This window comes from Electrona antarctica (assembly GCF_951216825.1).
Source record: "Electrona antarctica genome assembly, chromosome: 8".
In the NCBI taxonomy this organism is placed as follows: Eukaryota; Metazoa; Chordata; class Actinopteri; order Myctophiformes; family Myctophidae; genus Electrona; species Electrona antarctica.
This window is the reverse complement of record NC_136789.1, coordinates 43,918,377-43,940,109: the sequence shown is the minus strand read 5'-3', so window position 1 is coordinate 43,940,109 and position 21,733 is coordinate 43,918,377. Positions and strand designations below refer to the sequence as shown.

Here is a 21,733-nt window from a genome sequence, read left to right as displayed (position 1 = left end):
TAACTGTATTGCACAGCTCATTGAAGCTGTTGTCCTCATTGCCTACAGTGTTCAATATATAATTTGTTTTCACTGAAAAGTATTCTGACTGGTAAAGGGAGGCTTGGCTATATGTTGTATTGCACTCCATTATGCACTCCTACACCTGCATGCCTATAAGAGCATGCGAGGGCCACAGACCAGGCAGTTTGATAGTCACAGAGGTTTATTCAGTCTTCAGTTCACAGATGGTTAGAGACATGACATTGGTTGGTGGGGTGAGGATGAATGATGGATGGTGTAAGATGATTTTAACTGACAAGAGAAGGAAATTGGTAACAATCAGTAATGGAAATAAATCAGGCATAATCAAACACAATAAACAGCTTAGGCATAAACAATCTAGCAAATCAGGTATTCGTAGGGGCATTCTGGCAAATAGAAAAGGGCAAACTTAATGCACCAGTAGTTGTGGTGCTACCTGCGCCTCTCCAGTAAGAGACAAAATGTTTGTCTGTGGCTTCTAGTTAGGCCTATATAGTCCCCAGGTGTACCAATTGGTGGCCCCGCCCACCACCAACAAGGCAACCTGCTACTACTCAACTATTCAGTAAGTCTGACGTCATTTTGTAGTGCTACGTTACGTCCGGGTCCAAGTGGCACCAGCTCCCGTCCGCATCTCATTGTAAATAGAATATCTAATGTAAACGCGTGAATCTTTTGACAATGACTATATTTTTCAGATAGGAAGCCATTGAGGGTTAAAATGGGTCTTAATGCTTCCAACTCGAATAGAATTATTAATGTTTTGTACAAGTGTCCATGACAAAGAAAATATATGATGTGGAGACAATAAAGACTATTATTATCATTATTATTGAAGGTGGTAACCATTTGCTCAGTACAATATTTCGGGGGCATATTTAGAATGTGTGCAGGCTTGAGTATGTTGAATCTAGTTTGCAATAAATGAGGATTTAGTTGACACAATGAAATAAAATGGCGATAGTATTCCGTGTGGGGCAGACGGCCTGTCACAACCAGATTTGGGAGAGCAGCAGCTTTGTTGTTGCGAGGAAAGCGGTAAAATGAGACTTTCGTGGTTGTTTTCGTCTCAGATTTAGTCCGACGGAGCGTCACAGTATAACTCTATGGGGACACAAAAGCGACACAAAAGTAGGACCCGGAAGTATCTCTGGAGGGGGCGCTCACGTCACGGCTAAAATACTGAATAGAGCGGTGGGGTTTTCTACTTTTACATTATATTATATATACAGTAATTGTAGGGAGATATTGGCAAATGGCAAACTGGGCCTGGGTCAAACTAATAAGACGCCTCCTACACACCTGTTGTGGATAAAGCTGATTGATGCATGAGGATAAAATCAGCCACACACAGGGTACAAGCAGATATACGGGGCAAGGGGCGGCAAGATGGTGCAATCGGCAGGAGTCTCTTCCTGTTTTTTGTTAACAGCTGGTGGATGGAAATGAAACTCCACCCACACTGTAACTTGCACAGTCTTGCAGCGTCGGCCAGAAAAACGGAAACCGTTTTGCCGACGCTGCAAATTGCAGTATGGGTGGAGCTTCATTTCCATCCACCAGCTGTTTAAAAACCAGGAAGAGACTCCTGCCGCTCGCGGCATCTTGCCACCCCTTATCGCATATATCTGCTAGTAGTTTGTACCCAGTCAGAAATAGCCTCTGTCTGGACAGCATTATGCTCTTACCTGTGCCTTTTCATTTATGTGTGACTACTACTGATAACCTGGCTTCCAAACAAACTTAAATATGAATAATAATATGTTGCAGACTGTGTCCACATACTGAATATACAATGCGTCTCAGACGCGTCGTGAGCTTGTAGTGTTTTAAATGTTTTGAAAATAATTAAAAAATAACAGTTTAGGACATGGGAGGTTTCCACCTGACAGCGAGACAGTAAAATGTAGAATGTTATGCAGCGGCACTGAGCCTAAGGAAACATAATCTCTAATGGTAAAATAAATCATATTGTCTATAGACTCATAAAACCACACCTTGGCATAATTAAGAAAAAGATTTTTATTTGTGATTCATTTTTTTTTAACAAAACACAATACCAGATTGATGAAATCATAATAATCACTATTATCACCTTTACAATGATAAGCAGGTGTACAAAAAAGTTATTAACAGATCTGCACTGTCATAGTCAACAGATGAGTGCCATTCACACACACCCAGTGACTGAGGAACATTCACTATACACAAGCAGAGAATACATCAACTTTTCCAATGTCATTTTTTTTGTCATTTTATTTCATTATTTACATTTTTTTGTTTTAGTTTTTGTATATATTGGCTATTGGGTATGGAATAGATATGGAAGATGAATAAATGGATTGGATTTGGATTCACGATACAGTGGTTCAATTGATCAATATTTAAAAGCTTAACACAAGTGAAATTAATAGATTTTCATAATATAAAAATCATAAGGGTAGAAATAAAAAATAACAAAGGTATATCATAGCATAACACTACAGCATTATGTATATCTAGAAGGTTAAATTCAATTTCAGCAGGATAGAAAATGTATTTCCAGTTTTTTCATAAATTGTTGTTTGTAAATGGTGTGTGTGTGTATGTGTGTGTGTGTGTCTGTGTGTGTGTGTGTGTGTGTGTGTGTGTGTGTGTGTGTGTGTGCGTGTGCGTGTGTGGGCGTGTGCGTGCGTGCGTGCGTGCGTGCGTGTCTGTGTGGAAGTGTGTATTAGATGTGTACATATTCCAATACTCGTTTCCCAGTGGAAAAACATACCTATGTATATATATTTATATATATATATTTATATATTATCTATATAGTATCTGTTTCCTTTGCTTATAACATGCAAACAGCCACTTGGTGATTCTGACAGCACAGAGTTAACACCTGAAGGGATCAAGGTGTGTGTTTATGGGAAGGATTCAAACCAATAGCAGCACTAAAACCCGCCTCTCTACCCCTACAATGACTGCTTATACAACAGCCTATACAAAAATAATAAAACAACAAGGTAAGATCTTGTGAAACAGAGCTTTAGTTTTCCATTCTGAAGTCGACTGTCAGACTGTCTCTCTCTACCATACCTGACCTATACAGCACTAACCCAGTCGTTCCTCAAACTTGAACATTTCAAGGACCCCCATAACTCTGGGAGACCCTTACGGGTCCATTTGGTTCCATTTGTACACTCAGAGTTACAGACCTCTAAGGGTCCATTTGGAACCCCCTCAAGAAACCCTGGGGGTCCCTGGACCCCACTTCGAGAACCACTGCCCTAACCTAACAAGGGCAGATACACAGTACTGAGTAGTACAGAGTGATCTTTTTAATCTGAAAGTCTACAAATTGAACCAAATGGACCCATTCAATTATGAGACATTATTCAAAAAAACTCTTGTCAAAACGTTGTCTCACGAGTCACAACGGTGACCCCGTTCATCTTTATCTTTTTTGTTGCTTGCTGATAACTGCTCATTCTCTTTTGGCTAACCTTTTTATTTTTAACGTCCAACATTATTTCAAATCCTCAAACAGAGCTCAAGTTAGATGATGCAAACTCATATTTTGATGTGTATTACTGCAGGAGTGTTGCCAAATGTTTTTCACCAGTGATAGCTCCAATCTCACCTCAGGAATAGTGACCCCAATAGTCACTTCTCCTTGTTGTATCAAAAAGGGGAAACAAAATATGTGCAGTATCTACACAAAATTCAACCAGAAAACATTTTCCACTTCTTTAGAGCCCATTTGAACTTGCATCATGAACATGCTCATATCTGAGCAGTTATGGTTTGTATATTGTAAAGAGGGGGATTGTCTTGTTGAGATTATTTTGCTGTTGTTTCTGATCCCTGTTGGTAATGGGGCTCTAAGGATATATTCTGTTGTTCCTTCCAACACTTTGGTCCCAAACAAGAGATCTGGCAGGACTGCCATGCACCTTCCTGCACTTCCATGTGCCCCAGAAGATGAACCTTACCCTACTGATTTAGATGAACCTTACCCTACTGATTTACCCTACTGATGAACCTTACCCTACTGATTTACCCTACAGAACCTTACCCTACTGATTTTGGTATCTCCTTGACCTTTTCCCTCTAGCACCACCCTTAGCCCAAACGTTGCACACCAGAAACCTCAATATCTAATGGCCGAGCACAGGGATATAAGGAAGACAATTTTGGCCAAATGCTTCAAACTACTTACTGTAGTTCACATGGGGTATAAGGATCAGCACAGGGGCTGCTAGCAGGACTTTTAGACTCTTTAGTCTTGTTTTTTGCTCTATGTTGAAAGAGGAGTTCAGTCAACTTCAACTCCTGCTGTTATAGCTCTGTTTCTTCTTTCCCTTCACCACCTTCTCTCATATTTCTTAACGGTACAGTCTAAACTCGGTCCTCTTTATTGCTGACCTCTCAGAGGTCCCTGTAAGGCGACATTTCAATATCAAAACGGTAATGGTAGAGATGACACTGATCTGCCATCAACAGCTAGGACTTTGAATGGTCACTTTAAGCACTGATACTGAAGATGCAATGTGTTCACTTGGGTGTGTGTGTGTGTGTGTGTGTGTGTGTGTGTGTGTGTGTGTGTGTGTGTGTGTGTGTGTGTGTGTGTGTGTGCGTGTGCGTGCACAGTATAAATGTGAAATCACACCCTTAACATGTTTCAACTGAACAAATCACCAGAAGATAGTTAAGATGTCTTCCAACCATGTTGATTAGAAGAAACGGGAGCAGAGGGCTTAAGGGGGGACAGGCAGCGGGCAAGCAAATCCTACAAGCACTTAAGCAGGTGAGGCAGTGGGGTGGGGCTCTTAAGAACAACTATTTAACATTCAGAGACAGAAGCAGAAGGATCAGACTTGAACAGAAACGAAGCAACACGCAACTTTCCTGTGTCCCAGCCATATATTACACTCCTACTGAAAGGATGGCAATGTTATAGGCCTCAGTCTTGGCAGCTAGGTTAGATGTGTGTGTGTGTGTGTGTGTGTGTGTGTGTGTGTGTGTGTGTGTGTGTGTGTGTGTGTGTGTGTGTGTGTGTGTGTGTGTGTGTGTGTGTGTGTGTGTGTGTGTGTGTGTGTGTGTGTGTGTGTGTGTGTGTGTGTGTGTGTGTGTGTGTGTGTGTACGCACGTGCATGCGCGTGCGTGCGTTTGTGTCTTCGGTGTGAGAGAGAGAAAGGAAGAGAGGGAGATAAAGACAGTTAGCGTTTTGTGTTCTGGAGGACTCTGTGTGTTCTGATACACTGTAGTTCTATGGCCCCAAAGACCTGTGCCATATTCTACGAGAGAAGGCAAGGTCAGGGGGCTGGTTGAATCAGCTGCCCTAAGGTTCCTTAATTACAATGCAAGTAGTGACTTTCAAAGTCCTGATTTCAGCGTTACCCAAATACAAGCAGCGGCACCACGAAAAAGTTTGGAAAACTTAAAGCTGCATTGTGCAACATGTTTTGATATCTGAAGCCATGACAACATACTGTATGCGCTCATTGCGCTGTATGAATGTTTAGGTGCCGCAAGGGAGGGGGAGAGCTGGCTTTGAATCACAGCATCCTGCTATGGTACTTCCACTTGCTTATCAGTATTGTGTCACAGAACGCAGCTTTAAACCTAAGTAACAATTAAATATTCAAGCAAGCTCTAACGCAGGTGCAAATGATATAAAGTCACAGAATTGCAGTAACAGTAAAGCATGTCTTTTTTTTCTGCACACAGCATAGTTTTTTCAGTGAGTCCATACCATTTTATAACTCAATCCTCATACAAAGTTAATTTACAAGTCCAAAATTTGAATTGTTGCCAGCCTATTTTTGTAATTATGTTCCATCAAAATAGTTAGGAACTGATGGTAAAAACCCAATATAGTAACTTACTAATCGCAAACTCAAGTAATGTCTAAGGGCTTTAAGCCCTAACTTAGGAACAAACTTGTGCATAGCTGGTGCAACCTGGTCCAGATGCTCTCCACACTGTGCTATGTTTCACTGGGAACAGAGATCTTTAAGTGGTCAACTACATGTCCCATGTAGAATGTACCACATTCTCTTAGTAATGCTAATCTCAATGGACTGTACATACATGTCAGGTGCCCCGCTACTTTTTTATTTTTGTTATTTTGTACAAAAAGTCACATTTCTCAATTATTAAAAGGCTTTCATGTTATGTGTGGAATGAAAGCCTCTGTTTCCGTTTTTAGGATTGCTATCCTCTTCACCTCTATTGGTGACTGGAGTGAGGGGTTGGGTGCGTGTGCATGGGGGGCTGGGGGGCTAAGCTGATACTGTTCGGATACAAATACTGTTCCTTTTCAGGGGTGTTTTTTCAGGAAGGAGTGGGGTAGAAGGTAATTGCCACAGAAAGGCTATATGTATTCTATCCCAATACAATCCTTCCTGTTTGTTTGATTTGATCCTGCATTTCCTTCTAGAAGATATCTGGCTGCTAAGAACAATTTCTCTACCCAGAGCCTTGGGCTTCAGGTCATAGGCCTAAACAGGCCAAGAAAAGCAAAGAGGTGTTTGTTTGGCATATTCAGAATGATAGTGTATAATGAAGCCAAACGTCTTCTAATGGGGGCATGGCCACTTTACAGTGTCTATGCAAATACGCCCCAAGGAGGATTCCTTGTTTCTAAAATATGCATTTGGCGATTTTTTTTCATTCTCAGGCTCAGTAATTTGGACAGTAGTTTGTTGCTAGCTCTCTTTTATCATCACCTCGTCTCCTCTACTCTTCCTCAACCTCCTTTCCTTTCTTCTCCTTTTTCTCTTTCTTCTTCTTCTTCTTCTTCTTGGCGTCGTCCTTCTTGCCAAAGCTTATGAATTCACCTTTGTCGTCCGCAGCGCCTGGCTCATGTCGGATGGAGATGATAGCAGGGGAGCCGGGGATGATGAAGGCTTCGGGCGGGATCTCTCCGGCCTGTCTCAGTGCCTGAGGTGGACCATAGGCCGCCCTGGCTCCATACTGGAATTGCCAGCTGTTACAGTTGATCCCTGCTCCCACTGGAGGTGACAGCTCCCCCCCGCCCTCTCCATCTTATTCGGGTCATATGTGGGAGCAAAAAGAAGAAAATGTAATGTTACTCATTTAACTGTATATCTTCACATTCCCAGTAGTTACTAACAATATTTACACCTACATTTTGGGTCTTTTTGCGTCCCTACTGGACACGACACGAGGTGAATATGTGAAAATAGTCAAATATTTGGCGAAAGCAGATCTGCTCGGCTTGTAGATCGGGAGCCAAAGATGGAGCCCTGGGGGACCCCGGTCAAAGAAGTATATATTATAGGGTATTAAGTGGTTAATGTCAGCTTAGGTTCTAACCTTGATTGGCCCTTGTACTGTATTATAAGGGTCAGTCATGGTTGGAAGAACCATTGGTAGAGCAGTGTCATTGGGATCAATCCAATGCAATCCACTTTATTTATATAGCACATTTCACAACTCAAGGTTTACAAAGTGCAGAAAGTTAAAAAAGCTAAATACACTGTAAAGCTACAACACAACCAACAGCAAGATCATACAGTAAAAAGAACACATAACAACAAAGCCAAACAAAAAACACACAGTGGGAACATTGGGGACAGTGTTATGGAGAGCGAATCATTTCCAGACAGTAATGCTATTGAAGGTAACACTAGAGGGAATCTGACCTTTTTAGGGATTTTCTTTTACACCGCAAAATGACTCTGTGTATCTATTTGTTGGAATGACTGCAAGTAATTCTACCCTCGCAGGACAGTGCTGGGGATCTCGGGACATAAAAAGTCTTTAAAGTGACTGTACACCAAGGCAAAGCTTCAGACACTAAAATATGATACAAAGCTTTTATGACAAAAACAAGGTGTGTGAAATTTCATGAAAACGTGATATAATAAAAGTGACAGACTGAAAAAGAATGAGATGATGGTGGATGGATAGAGAGAGTCTAGATGAGATGAGAGATATATGGAAAGAAACAGAAAGGGGTGGGCGGGTTGTGCAGACGTGGTCGCTCTCAGGCCCACCACACCAGTTCCCTCTGCATTGACCTACTTTCTGTCTGTAGTTTATTTAGATCAAACACAGGCCCTTGAAAAGGGATTCTTCCCATTTGTAGGCTAATTATGATTATGATATAGCTGGAGTGCTGAAATGAATTCTCACGTCCCAATGGGAAGTAGACTATTCAAAGAATACATGCAGACCATACGGTGTCTGACAGATCCTTTAATTGAACATGGATAGTGTGAACAAATTGTCCACTGTGCGTGTGTGTGTTTGTGTGTGTGCGTGTGTACGTGCGTGCGTGCGTGCGTGCGTGCGTGCACGCCTGCGTTACTAAATGAAAAGTCGGCCTGCTGTACAGTACGAGTAGTAGCATATGCTGTCAAACAACTGGTCAACAAGTCATTGAATTTAAACCATGTGTGACTGTGACTCTTGCAATTACTATTAAATTATTTCATGTTTTCGCTAATGAGAATTACACAGCGAAGTCTCAGTAGCAAATGTCCGCCGAAACGATGCACAATATTTAAATTACTGTTTATGGATAACATACTATTGCTGTGATACTGTATATACTGTAGCTTTGAGGTCTCAAAAGATTGTTCATTACAAGCTACATTTGGCAGTGCAAACTGTTGTTATGCCTTACAAATACATGTTCAAATCCATGACCAAGTAAGCCAAAATATAGAGTTTAATCAAGTGACAGACTAACAGCATGTACTCACTGCTGTTAGTTGTAAACTCTATCATCTGAAAGTTTATATGTGGCACTTCTGTTGTTTGCACCGTTGTCTCACATGCTGTCTGTCTGTCTGTCTGTCTGTCTGTCTGTCTGTCTGTCTGTCTGTCTGTCTGTCTGTCTGTCTGTCTGTCTGTCTGTCTGTCTGTCTGTACTGTACTGTACTGTACTGTACTGTACTGTCTGTCTGTCTGTCTGTCTGTCTGTCTGTCTGTCTGTCTGTCTGTCTGTCTGTCTGTCTGTCCTGTCCTGTCCTGTCCTGTCCTGTCCTGTCCTGTCTGTCTGTCCAAATTGTTGTCTCACCTTTTGTCTGTATGTGTCTGCGTGCGTGCGTGCGTGCGTGCGTGCGTGCGTGCGTGCGTGCGTGCGTGCGTTAAACTCTAGTGGTCAGATAGTGCTGATAAGCATGCAGAGAAGACAATGTTGAATGCAAAGTGTCTTGTCGCTTAGAGAAAGTCAATTTGTGATTTATGATGTGTAGGTCTGTTTGAGTCTATGGACCAGCTCACATAATGTGATCAGTCTCTTCTTATAAAATTATCGTGTCATTTTTTCCCCCTTAAACAATGTATATAATATGGCCAGCAAATGTAAAGCAGGTGTCTGTACTGTACACAGTTACAGAGTTTAATCATGCAAGTGATGCAACTACATGGGAAGTAAGACTGAACAGAGAAACATACACCCCAGTATGAATGTAGTTTGTCAATACATTAAATCCTACATTACATTTTGTATTACCAAATTCTGTGACCAAATTTCAAATGTCAAGCATCCATCATTTCAATATCATATCCTATTTCCATCTTTCTCTGTAATTGAATACATTTGTAACTAGCGTTTAACTCATTCATTAGATTATTTTGCAGCAATGTCTATTCATATTAATCACGCCTGTGTATCGTTTAAAGGGAGGGGGGGATGTAATGATCAAAGTGCTGCAGCTATAACATGCTCTGCTTGCCCAGTGTCATTGTGTCTGCTAATATGGAGGATTATATGTAGCACTGGTTATGCTTGATCATACTGTAGCTCATGTCTCACTGCAAGCATCCCTTTGAAATGGCTGATGGGTATTATCATTGGTAAGCAGGTCAATATAGCTCCCTCCCTCCCTGTAACACCTCATTTCTCATGTCCTACATTCTGAGTGCACCAATATGTCTGAGACTTGTCCATTGTTACATTTCCATCTTAGCGTGCAGTTTCAAACGCCGTACAGCTGAGCACATGTCACATGTATTACAGGATTTCACTCACATAAGAGGTAACTCTAAATCAATCCGTGTATGCATTGTTTCCGGGCATGTACTGCATGACCCCCCTCTTTTCCTCTTAACACCTGTCGTACAACCCTTCCCCCGCCCCCCCCCTTCTCTGTCTCTAAATCTTCAATTCAGAGATATGACTGGTTGCCATGGGAACTGCCTTCGCCCACTCCCTGCTGAAGGAGGGTGCGGTTGCTGCAGCAATCCCTCAGTTAGACAGTGTTGCCTAGCGACCGGTCACATGGCGTTCCCTAGCAACAACACTACTGCAGGAACCTGCCAATCCTCTTTACCTTTCTTTCTCTCTCTCCATCCCCCCATACCTCGCTTTCTCTCTCTCTCTCTCTCTCTCTCTCCCCCCATGCGCCTGCATTTCTCCTGCGCTCATCTTCCTTTCCCAAATTGCTTTGAATGTGATAGCTTCTCTCGATCCTCATTATGTAACTCCATTATTATCCTTAATCACCCCTCACCTTCCACAGTGCCACAAGTCTCATGCAATAAAATCCATGCACGAAATGACAGTCTTCCTTTTGAAAATGCACTTCAGTATAACACACAACTTCATTGCCATCACGAAACATTAATGGAAATGTAGCACTGCTGCATAATAATCAACCTGGCTGCAACACAGAGCCACTCCTCTTCTGTTCACACAAGGCTCCCTTCTAAAATGAAGCTTCAATGCTAAACCTTCAGTACACTGCATTATCTCCTACCTTTACTAGTCCCTTTACAAGTCAAGAGACAAACTTTTCCACTTGTGTCTCTCTCTCTTTCCATTCACCCTCTTTTTCCCCACAGAGTACCCATATAGATTCAATCAGACTCCTTCTCACTGGCTGGCTGGCTGGCTGGCTGGCTGACTGACTGACTGACTGACTGACTGACTGACTGACTGACTGACTGACTGACTGACTGACTGACTGACTGACTGGGTGACTGTGCTGTCCTCCACCCTAGTCCCTCATACCCATGTTCTAATTCCAGATGGTGGACAGAAAATCAATGTGAGCACATCCTAGGCAAGCAGTAAAGCCTTCTCACTGGAGCACAGCAACAAAACTCACCCCACTGTCCCCATTGGCTCAAAGTCTCACCTCACTACCTTTCTACTTTCAATTTAAATAGTATCTATACATTCACTTAATTATGATCTTGAACGTATCACTGCTGTAAATAGTACAGCATGTGAGGCCTACTCTATTTACAGTTATTTCCATTGTCCCAGATTTTCTATATTTCTGTCCCAGTATTGTTCTTCCTTTGTTTTGTTTTTTACATGGCTGCTTATTTAGATCTGTGCCACTTCATCTTATGGCTGACATCTTTTTTGGGTGAATGTCTGTGTAATTGTTTCTCATGGGCTCTCCACTACCACCCCCAGGCCTGTCTCTGGTGTCTCCGCTGGCACCGTCCTTGGATTTCTCCCCGTGGTTCCTGCGTGACAGGCTTGCTCTCACCTGCAGCACTGGAAACAGTGGGCCAGTTTTGAACCAGCATCCCCTGGGCTCCCTGCATGGCTCCCTGCATGGCTCCCTGCATAGCGCCCTGCATAGCGCCCTGCATCATAGAGCCCTGCATCATAGAGGAGGCCTCGTCCATGTGGACAGAGCTGGAACACAAAAACACACATTCCCAGACGTGCATTAGAAACAGCCAAGCATCTGTTGCACCACTGCATTGTGCCGTTGTGCAACTGCGATTTATTGGCTGCTGGCGAGTCAAGGACAAAATTCTGATCAGATGCCAAAGCAGTTACACAACTATGCTGCCGATACTTTACTCAAGTATCATCTCTGAGCACAGATGGGGAAAGAACCACAGCTGTCATAACAACAAGGTATTGTCCAGACATTAGTGAAATGTACAAGCAGGCCCTTACTAAACATCAGATAATAACATTACATAATTATGACCAGATAGTTCCTATAATGTAAATGTTTATCTCCATTTTGAAAAGCAAAGCAAAACAGAAACTTCATACAGGCATGAACAATACAATCGAGGAAAAACAGATTTGTCCACACATTCAAAATGAAGATACTGTAGGGCTTATAGAGATGTAGCTACCCTAGCCTTGGCCTCTGCAATGCAGCACTATATAATATATGTTCCTATGCTGTCCATGTGAGAATACCTGCCTCTGTGAATCTTCCATTTTTCTTTCTGTCTTTTTGAGGTGATAGATTTGACATAACATTCAAAATGGTTAAATGCACTCTAAGCAGAGTTAAGTCAGGGGATTAAGTAGCAAACAGTTAAATGAGAAGGGATAAGTAGCATATAGTTAAGTAGTATAAGATTACTTAACTTAGAGAGTTAAGGTTAGAGAATATAATACAAAGGCATAGTAATCACCACCCCAGGCTGGGTGCGGCAAGTTTAGAAGTAGGACTTCTACCCTGGCTGTCTAAATGAGGAATGTGGGTCAGTAATGAAGGTGTTGTATCTACACTACTACACTACTTGTGCTTGCTTAACGAGGCATCACACCAAGCACAATAACTATAAGTGTAATTATGTTAACAATAACACCCACACTGATTGGTTGGTTGTTGTTATACAGTATAGTTGTGGTGTCGACAATGACATCCAGAACCATTTCTAAAACAATAGTGATAGTTATAGTTATCATGCTTGGAGTGGACGGCCCATGTCTGTAAGGCGTTGGAGGGTTGTTATTTGACTGTGTGCAGTGTGGGACATTATGTGGAGGTGAAGACTGCAGATGGTGACTGCATGGCAAAGGAGCTGCAATTTTAAAAGCTATTGGTCAATCGCAATGCAACCTATTGATCATTTAATTTATCATACAATGGTTATAGTATGACATGATGATACACATCATTTACTATCACTCCACATCAGGGCTATAACGGCAGATTAAATGAAGGAAGGCTTTTATTGTAGATGTATTTACTGTTAGTCCAGAGTACAGGAACGAGAGGGCAGAGAGTACAGAGATGTGTGAGACAAGACAAGAGTGCGATTGGATTGGAACTCGGCTGCTCACGGCTCCATGCACTAAATGGATGCTGCACCTACCCCAGGCCAGGAGGCTTTCAATTGTCCTGCTCATTTCTGTAGACTTATTGTCATAACTGTTTACATTTTTTGACCAGTTAGACTAGAGAGTAATTTGTGAGGCTACAAAAAATATATTTTTTAGGGGCGCTATGTCCAGCTTTGAGGGTCTGTGTAAACACAAATGTTGAAGACAAAAGTGTGTAAACACAAATGTTGAAGACAAAAGTGAGGACTCAAATTGTGATTGGCCGGAATGACATTTGTGATGATTGAATGAGCATGGAATGTGATGTATGATGATGTATGATGATAAGAGGGCCCCTCACTTCACACGGGTGTGATTTTTATTTTATTATACCAAGTAATTACTGAGTTGGATGGAATAATATGGAACTGTTCTCACACTGTAACAATTCATTTAAAAAAACTTTTCTGATAATAACCAGAAGCATTAACTGGTGACTAGATGTGCAAAGTTAGTATTTTGTTTTGGTCCATGCCTAATTAATTATACATAGTATTGATCACTGAAAGAAAAAAAGAAAATGGAAGGGGCTGTATGGAAGCGTAATGTGAGACGTAAATGAATACAACAATCAATAAAAACACATTTAAAATATAATACTAAGAACTCATTCGTGATTATGGTATGAAAATGAAATGAGAATGAAATACTCCTTATTCTGACCAAAATAACTAACAAGCAAACAACCAAACATCCCTATTTTGGGCATATCATCATAGCTGAAAAATGTTCAAACACTTTTCCTAAAATAGCAGATCTACTGTACAGTAGAAGCTGTCAGCTATTTTGGCCTCGCAATGTCGTCACAGGACAAAGTATATAAATCAGTCCAAAGTGTTTTATCAACAAATCTACTATAGGGGGGTAACAAATGTCATCTGCAGTCTGCAATGATTTGGAGAGGTAGTAGTGTAATGTATACTGTGTGCGTGCATGTGTGTGCATTTGATGATCTGAGAAAGGTCATAGTCGGCTCATTTGTCCTTCATGCTTCTTGCGTAAAGACTGTACCGGGGGGGGGGGACATGCAGAATGTTGGTGACCTATATAATATCACACTGCAGAGCAACAGGAATTGGAACCCATTGATACTCAAATAGAGACTGATTAGCTGTGACTGACAGTGGGAATTGCTCATCTGTGATCTTACATTGTGTTGTCTAAAGATACATATGTGTGTTTGTGGAGTGAAGCTATACTGCATGCGTGAGCAGTGCTGCTGTGTCATGGTTTAAAGATGATCTATTGTCTCAGAAAGGGCTCAAAGTTGTGCATCCTTGATCAATATAATGGCACTCTGGATGTGCTGTAGTGTGGCTTTGCATCATTTTATTTTCTTGTTGTCAAAGACCAAAAGTCACAAAAAAGTTAAAGGTTAGGGGGAAAAAAAGAAAAGAAAATAGGGGGTAAAGTGCTTACCCCTGCATCCCCTGCATCCCTGCCCTCAAAGATGCGGAGTATCTCCAGTCAGCATTAGGGGCTTTGGGCTGAGAGAGAGAGATAGAGAGGGAGAGAGAGAGAGAAGGATTAGTTTGATCTCATACAAAGTGAAGCCAGGCTAGGCTGAGGTCTCATCAATAAATCATTCCACACATCCCAGCCCGGGATCTGATATAAGCACTGCAGTTGGCCAGCCGCAAGCACACAGACACACATGCATGCATGCATGCATGCATGCACACGCACGCACGCACGCACGCACGCACGCACGCACGCACGCACGCACACACACACACACACACACACACACACACACACACGCGCGCGCACATGTAAGTGGAGAGATTACAACCACTTGAAACCTAGCATCCCTATTCTGAGCAAAAATACCAAATCTACAAGCTCACAATGCATCGTAATCAGATATGTTCAGCAAAGGCATGATGGTGTTTTGGGGGAGTAATGAGCGGACCAAGTACAGAGCTGACCACGGCCATTTAAGTATTAGTTTACTATGGGTTTTAGTGGTTAAAAGGGTCAGGACTTTGAAAGGTATATTGATGGATCCACAGACACCCAATCTTGCTTTCCTGTTTCTCTGTAAACGTGAGAGTAGATGTGCCTCAGTGGGGCTTTTAAAAATACTATTATTCAAAATCAAAAGTAGGTTACATGCTTTAAAAAGTAAATACAAAATTACAAAGTAAAAATTAAACATTCCCCAGAACTTTTCCTAAAACATCAACAATTGTGAAAATCTACAATCTCACACACTGATTGTGAGCTTGTAGTTTTGCTATTTTCACTATATTTGAAATAGGGCTTTAGTGGTTAACTCATTAATGTACAGTTTCCCTTCCTAGATAGATATGTACCTCTATACAACACAAATGTATACTCAAGTACTGTACCCCGGTATAAGTAAATGTACTTTGTTATACAGCCTTGTGAGTGTGTTAAAGGGGAGTAAATCTGCCTGCTCTTCATGGGGATGGGTTGAGTGCTATGGGCAAGGAACACCCAACAGCACACTGGTAAATTATTGCTCCAATGAGTGGAAGCCCTCTGTCATCACCAAGGCAACCACATCCTCCACCTCTGTATTAGCGGGGTGAATGAAGCATGTGCTGTCTGAGATCAGTCATGAATGAATTAATTATTCTAATGTTCGAACATCTGACACCACAATTGACATGGACTATTAGATGCTGCTAACTGTATGTACTGTTGGTTTTTACTAAATAGGTCAATGTAACCATGTAGGATGTTATCTTTTATATTGCAATTTGATGTGTTTCTTTTTGTGCATGGTCAGACAAACTGAAATTGGACAGCAATTGTGTAAGGAAGGAATTTCTATGTGTGCTGTTCCCAATGTCAGACAAATGTGTCTGATATGATATCGGATATTTGGAAATTCTCTGGTCAACTGCTGTTTGTTTCTTTTCAAAATAGCTCATTTTACACAAGAGGCACTATAGTGCTTAATTCTGCTGCTGTTTGCTACTTTTAAGTAATTTTCAGTATTTTTAATGAGGTATTCATTAATAGTAATTGTTTACCATTGGTTATTGCTAACATGTGGTATTCATATACTGTACTGGACACAGGAAATGTTTCTGAGAAAGAAAGAATAGTAATACAACAGCTGCGCCCCAGTGCTCAATTTAGAAGCGGAGTATTTTCTGCAGGGAGACCTGAGTAAATCAAATTTATGGGACTGGGAAACAGATGCTAGAGGTTCATTTAATTTTCATGGGCACTCTTGGCCAGTAATTCTATTAGTGTGTTACTAATGACTGATGACCTCGTATGTTTGTTAATGACTCATCTAGATGTAGACTCCTGATCTTATCATGCCAATGACCTGACACTGAACAAAATATTTCAATCTTGAAACCTTCAACATATCCAACCCCACACATTAACAGACGGAGAATACATTTACAAAGACATGTTGCAACCGTTGTCTACTCGGGTTCAAGTAGAGTTCACATTTCTCAGTGCTTGTATGCAATATCAACAAACAAAATTAATTTTATTTGTGCTCTTTTTTTGTTTAAAACCATGATCTGGGAGTGTAAAAAAAAGACAATTCCATTTTACACTGTCTAGAAACCTTTGTACTGTACACAGACTTTTGCTGTGTACTGTAGTTATTCCAAATTAAGATAATTTACAGATGAAGTTCCTTTATCTTGTGTGATTCGTCATTCAGCTTACATTTCAGGGAAAAGATGAAATGAAAACCCACAGTGACAAATAACGTTGTGGTCCTCCAGGACCAAAGTTTATTAGTTGAGTATTCTTTAAAATGCCATTCTACCGTCAATACATTCTGATCTATTTGCAGCTCACGTGCATAGACCATAATATCATTTTCATGTTATTTCTTTTATTTCTTTTGTATTTATTTTATTTGCATTTGTTTGCATTTTCTTAAGTGGGAAAATCATTGTCCAACATTGGTAATTAATGTAATTAATGTAATAAGTAAATAGGTTTTTCAAATCAATCCATATTTTGAAATGCATTTAACCCAAGAACACTAAACACAGGTGATGTTCACCCGGACAATTATATATTGGTAATTTTCATAATGTGGCTGATGTCTGAGGTGGGTAGGTCTTTCACTACCTTCATGATGCTCAGTGACTTCATAGAAGGTAGGTTTGGTTACAGGCAGGTGTTTAGTGATAGAGTGATGGTGTGATAACAATGAACTGTGCCAAAATATAACCACACAGTTACAGTTAACACAAGCCAACATCTGAGTCCTACAAAACTGGTACACAAGCTTATATTATTAGAGCAGGAAACCCAGACCTCTAGTTGTTGTAAGCATGAGTTCACGCCAATTAAACAGGGACAAAATCCTACAAACAGTGAAATCCCATGGAAGCACAGCCCAGTTAACTAAAGCGCACATGAACTGAATATGGTGTGTCCCTCCTTAAAAGTACTGCAATAATCTGCAGATTAGTTGTCTGCGACCTCAAACCTCTGATGTGAATATGGTTCTGTAAAAGACACATCTGCCAGATATGATATTATGACAAGATGAAAAAGAAAAACCAGAATGGTTCTATCCAAAACCAAGCTGTTCTAATTCCAACTTGACATGCAGTTAATGTCCTGTCAAGCTTAACCACCAAAACCTACTTGAATGACCCGACCAGGGCCTATCCTAGACCCACTCCCCTTTTCCCTATACACAAATCTCTTTGAAGAAAATTGCTGACATAGGCCTACAAACTCGCAATGTGCCATTCTGCAATGCGTTATGAACTTGTATGCTATTGTCACCCCTTTACATGCTCAGAATAGGTTCAGTTTCATGTGGTGAACCAATCCGAGGTACAGAATTATTTCCATGTATGAATTTGTACAACTGTATAAATAATTAATCTAAAGCAGTGCATTGCTGAGAAAGAGTACTAATAGAGGCTATGCGTGTGACATCATCATCATACCCGGAAGTTATGCGGGAACGCCTACTGAGTGGCAAAAAAACAACTTTCTGGCCTTGACAGCCCATACTGTACATCCAAACAGAAAAGTCCTATCTGATTGCATTAAATCATGTTAAACTCACTTTGCCACTCACTTTTACCACGCGATTTGCCACTCGATTGGCCACACACTTTATGCATGCGCATACCCTCTATACTCCACGCAACAAACTCACATGCAGTTCATACTGGTACTACTGGTAGTACTTCAAACTGGTGAGAACTGAGAACAAAGTGAGATGAGGTCAAATCCATTTTGCATAGAGTAAGCAAGCAGAGCTGTCCTTAGTGTAGATGTGATGACAACATCAAACTGAAGCATAAATCCCTGAACCAGCAGAAATAAAGCAGGCCTCCTGAAAAACATCAGTACTGACACTAATGCAGTGTGAGTGCTCAGCTGGGTGGAGGGGCTGCACAGTGCAAGTGAGAGACGAACAAAGAGAATAAGGGCCCAAAAGCATTCACTTCAGCAGTAAATAGGAATGGTTAATAACCTGACATATTCGCATAGTCTTGACATATTGTGGACATAATTACTGACAGCTAATAATGGCACTATGAAAAATCACACCCGTGTGAAGTGAGGGGCGCTCTTATCATCATCTCATTCCAGCCAATCACAATTTGCGTCCTCACTTTTGTCTTCAGTGTTTGTGTTTACACAAACACTCAAAACTGGCCATTCATTGTCAATTCAATGTTGGTGTTAGGTTTGTGTTTACACAAACCCTCAAAGCTGGACATAGGAGGGGCTAGCGGCCCTCGAAAAATATGCTTCTGTGTAACAGGCTTACTGACATATCAATGTGGTGATTTGTGACTTAGAATGGCTAAAATGGTTGGGTGTTATTGTTACTGTGTTATCAGTCAGTGACACCAAGCAAGGGGGCAGAAGAAATATGGTAAAGAAAGTATTACACACCTCTGGACAGATCTGCAGTGATGCATCAGGCATACTCAGCCGGCGTACAAATCCACTCCCGCTGGTGAAGAAACGCTCCGCTCCCCCACTGCCCCAGGTGCCGCTGATGGGACGCCCAGTGTTGTAGAACATGAAAGTGTCACTGCCAGAGGTGGCTGTCAGGCAGGTCTTGTAGCAGTAAGTCTTCGTCAAAGAGCCATTGCCGCGCACCTCAATGTAGTGAGGCTCTACTTTGAGGTCCCTCCGCAGCACCACATTGTTGTTGGGTTGCGCCCCGCCAGGGCCTCCGGCGCCACTTACGCTGACGTTCCCGCCATCCATGGGCGGTTTCTGTGACATGCAGCAGGGCGAGCAGGAGCCCGGTTGGGAGCAGTACGTGTGACAGCGCACGATGGCCAACACCACCACGGTGACCAGGAACACGAAGGTGGTCGCGCTCAAGGCCACGATCAGGTACAGGGTGACGTTGGAGAAAACCGACGAGCTGTGAGGTCGGATAATCCTCTTGGGGTCAGGGATGACCTTAGGCGGCACCTCCATGACGGCCACGTTGATGGTGGCGGTGGACGAGAGAGCAGGCTGGCCATGGTCTCTCACCAGCACGGTCAGGCTGAAGGAGGTGGAGTTGTCCTCGAGCACGCGGCGCGTGGTGCGGACCTCTCCGGTGTGTTCGTGCACCTTGAACAGGTCCATGTCCGTGGCCTGCTCCAGTATGTAGTCCAGCCAGGCGTTGGGGCCCGCGTCGGCATCGTACGCCACCACCTTGATCACCAAGGCACCGGGTTCTGCGTTCTTCACCACCGTCTCGATGGAGCGCGTTCCGTTGGCTTTGGGGATGACTATCACCGGAGCGTGGTCATTCTGATCCATGATGTAGATGTAGACGGTGGCGACCCGGCTGAGCGGGGGGATGCCTCCGTCTTGAGCTTTGACCTGGAAGTGAAACTCCCTGAGTGACTCGTAATCGAAGGCTCGCAGGGCGTATGCCTCGCCCGTGTCAGCCTTCACAGACACATAGGAGGTGACAGGGATGCCATGATTGTTGTCGTTGAGCACAGTGTAGGTGATGCGCGCGTTCTCGCTGATGTCTGCGTCCTGCGCTTTCACAGTGCACAGGGAGGCCCCGGGGGCATTGTTCTCGGTCACGTAGACGGTGTACGACGTCTGCTCGAAGCGCGGCGGGTTATCGTTCACGTCTGCCACGTCCACCTGTATGGTCTTCTGAGAGGAGAGGGGTGGGTTTCCACCGTCAGTGGCGCTGAGGGTGACATTGTAGGCAGCAGTGGTCTCGCGGTCAAGGAACGCTGAGGTAACGAGAGTGTAGTAATTTCTGAACGACTTGATTCTGAAGGGAAGGCCCGCGGGGATCTCCAGGCTCACCTGTTTGTTGGCCCCTGAGTCCCTGTCAGTAACACTAATCAGGGCCACGACTGTATCAGCACGAGCGTCTTCCCTCACTGGGCTGGACAGCGATGACAACACTATTTCGGGAACATTGTCATTCACGTCCACCACCTCCACCACCACCTTACAGTGGGCGGCCACAGCCCCTGGGCCCTTGTCCATTGCCTGGATGTACATTTCATAGGAGTTTGTCTCTTCATAGTCAACATTGCTCCGTACTCTAATCTCCCCAGTGTTGGTGTCCATTAAGAACATCTGCCTTACTCTCTCTGGCGTGTAGCTGCTGAAGGAATAATAAACTTCCCCGTTGGTGCCCTGGTCCAGGTCCGAGGCGTTCAGTTTAATCACAAGCGTGTCGTTTGGTGAGTTTTCTAACAGTTTCACTTTGTACACTGAGCTATCAAACAAGGGCACGTTGTCATTGGAGTCCAGGACACGCACGTTGACTCTGGCCGAGCCCGTTTTTTCTGGCGTCCCACCATCCTCAGCACTTAGAATTAATTGGTGGTAAGGCGTCTGCTCGCGATCAAGGGGCCTTTTGAGCACCAGCTCAATGTGTTTTGCATTCATGGAGGGTTTGTTAGAAACCAGAGCGAAGTGATCGTTGGGGCTAAGTCGATAAACGCGTACTGCGTTGGACCCCATGTCTGGATCCTGGGCATTTTCAATGGGGTAACGAGTTCCCGGTAAAGCCGATTCTGAGATTTCCAGTTGATACTCATCACTGGGGAACTGCGGCGCATTGTCATTGACGTCCAGAATCTCCACCTCAACATGGTGCACCTCGGATGGGTTTTCAAGAAGCACCTCAAAATGTAGGACGCAGGTGCCGCTTATGTCACACAGTGTCTCTCTGTCGATCCTTTCATTAACAAACAATCTCCCATTTTTGGGACTGACATTCACATATCGTTTACCGCTGCTGGAGGTTACCTTGATTTTTCGGGTGCCAAGCTTTCGAATATCCAGTCCCAGGTCCTGCACGAGATCGCCAACCAGTGCTCCATTTTCTAATTCTTCCGGAATTGTGTATTTTAACTGTCCAAACGAAAGGCCACAACATAAGAAAAATAGAACAAAATAAAAAGGCACGTGATTTACTATACAGTTACATGATATCCCGGCAAAAGCCATTGCAAGCTCATTGAATCCGCAGACGGATTAAACACACTTTCCGTCTTTTTAGCTCGCAATATCTCTCATCCCACCACCGCATTAAAGTGGGCTAATTAGTTTCCCGTTACGTGAAGCAGGAGTGGCACATCATGCATCCCGTTGACCATCGGAGGTGAACCCAGAGTCTCCAGCGCACCCATAGTTTCTTTGTCCGTGCTAGCTGCCTTTTTTTGTCTGGTTTGCGCGCGGCTGACGGGTGTGTTTCCA

General features: G+C 42.8%; 1 protein-coding gene and 1 long non-coding RNA gene across 2 annotated transcripts; both read right to left on the bottom strand.

The window, feature by feature from the left end:
* Positions 1-2,026: 2,026 nt before the first annotated feature.
* Positions 2,027-4,550, bottom strand: LOC306927953. The gene is made up of 2 exons (XR_013790615.1): positions 4,068-4,550; positions 2,027-3,984 (listed from the first exon to the last, which is right to left on the bottom strand). It is a non-coding gene; the product is annotated as an uncharacterized lncRNA (long non-coding RNA).
* A 93-nt stretch (positions 4,551-4,643) lies between these two features.
* On the bottom strand, positions 4,644-21,733 carry LOC306927966 (protocadherin alpha-C2-like). Its single transcript, XM_079507864.1, has 4 exons — positions 18,947-21,733; positions 14,506-14,556; positions 11,478-11,577; positions 4,644-7,046 (listed from the first exon to the last, which is right to left on the bottom strand). The coding sequence occupies exons 1-4, from the start codon at positions 21,482-21,484 to the stop codon at positions 6,739-6,741; spliced, it is 2,997 nt and encodes a 998-aa protein (XP_079363990.1). The 5' UTR covers positions 21,485-21,733; the 3' UTR covers positions 4,644-6,738.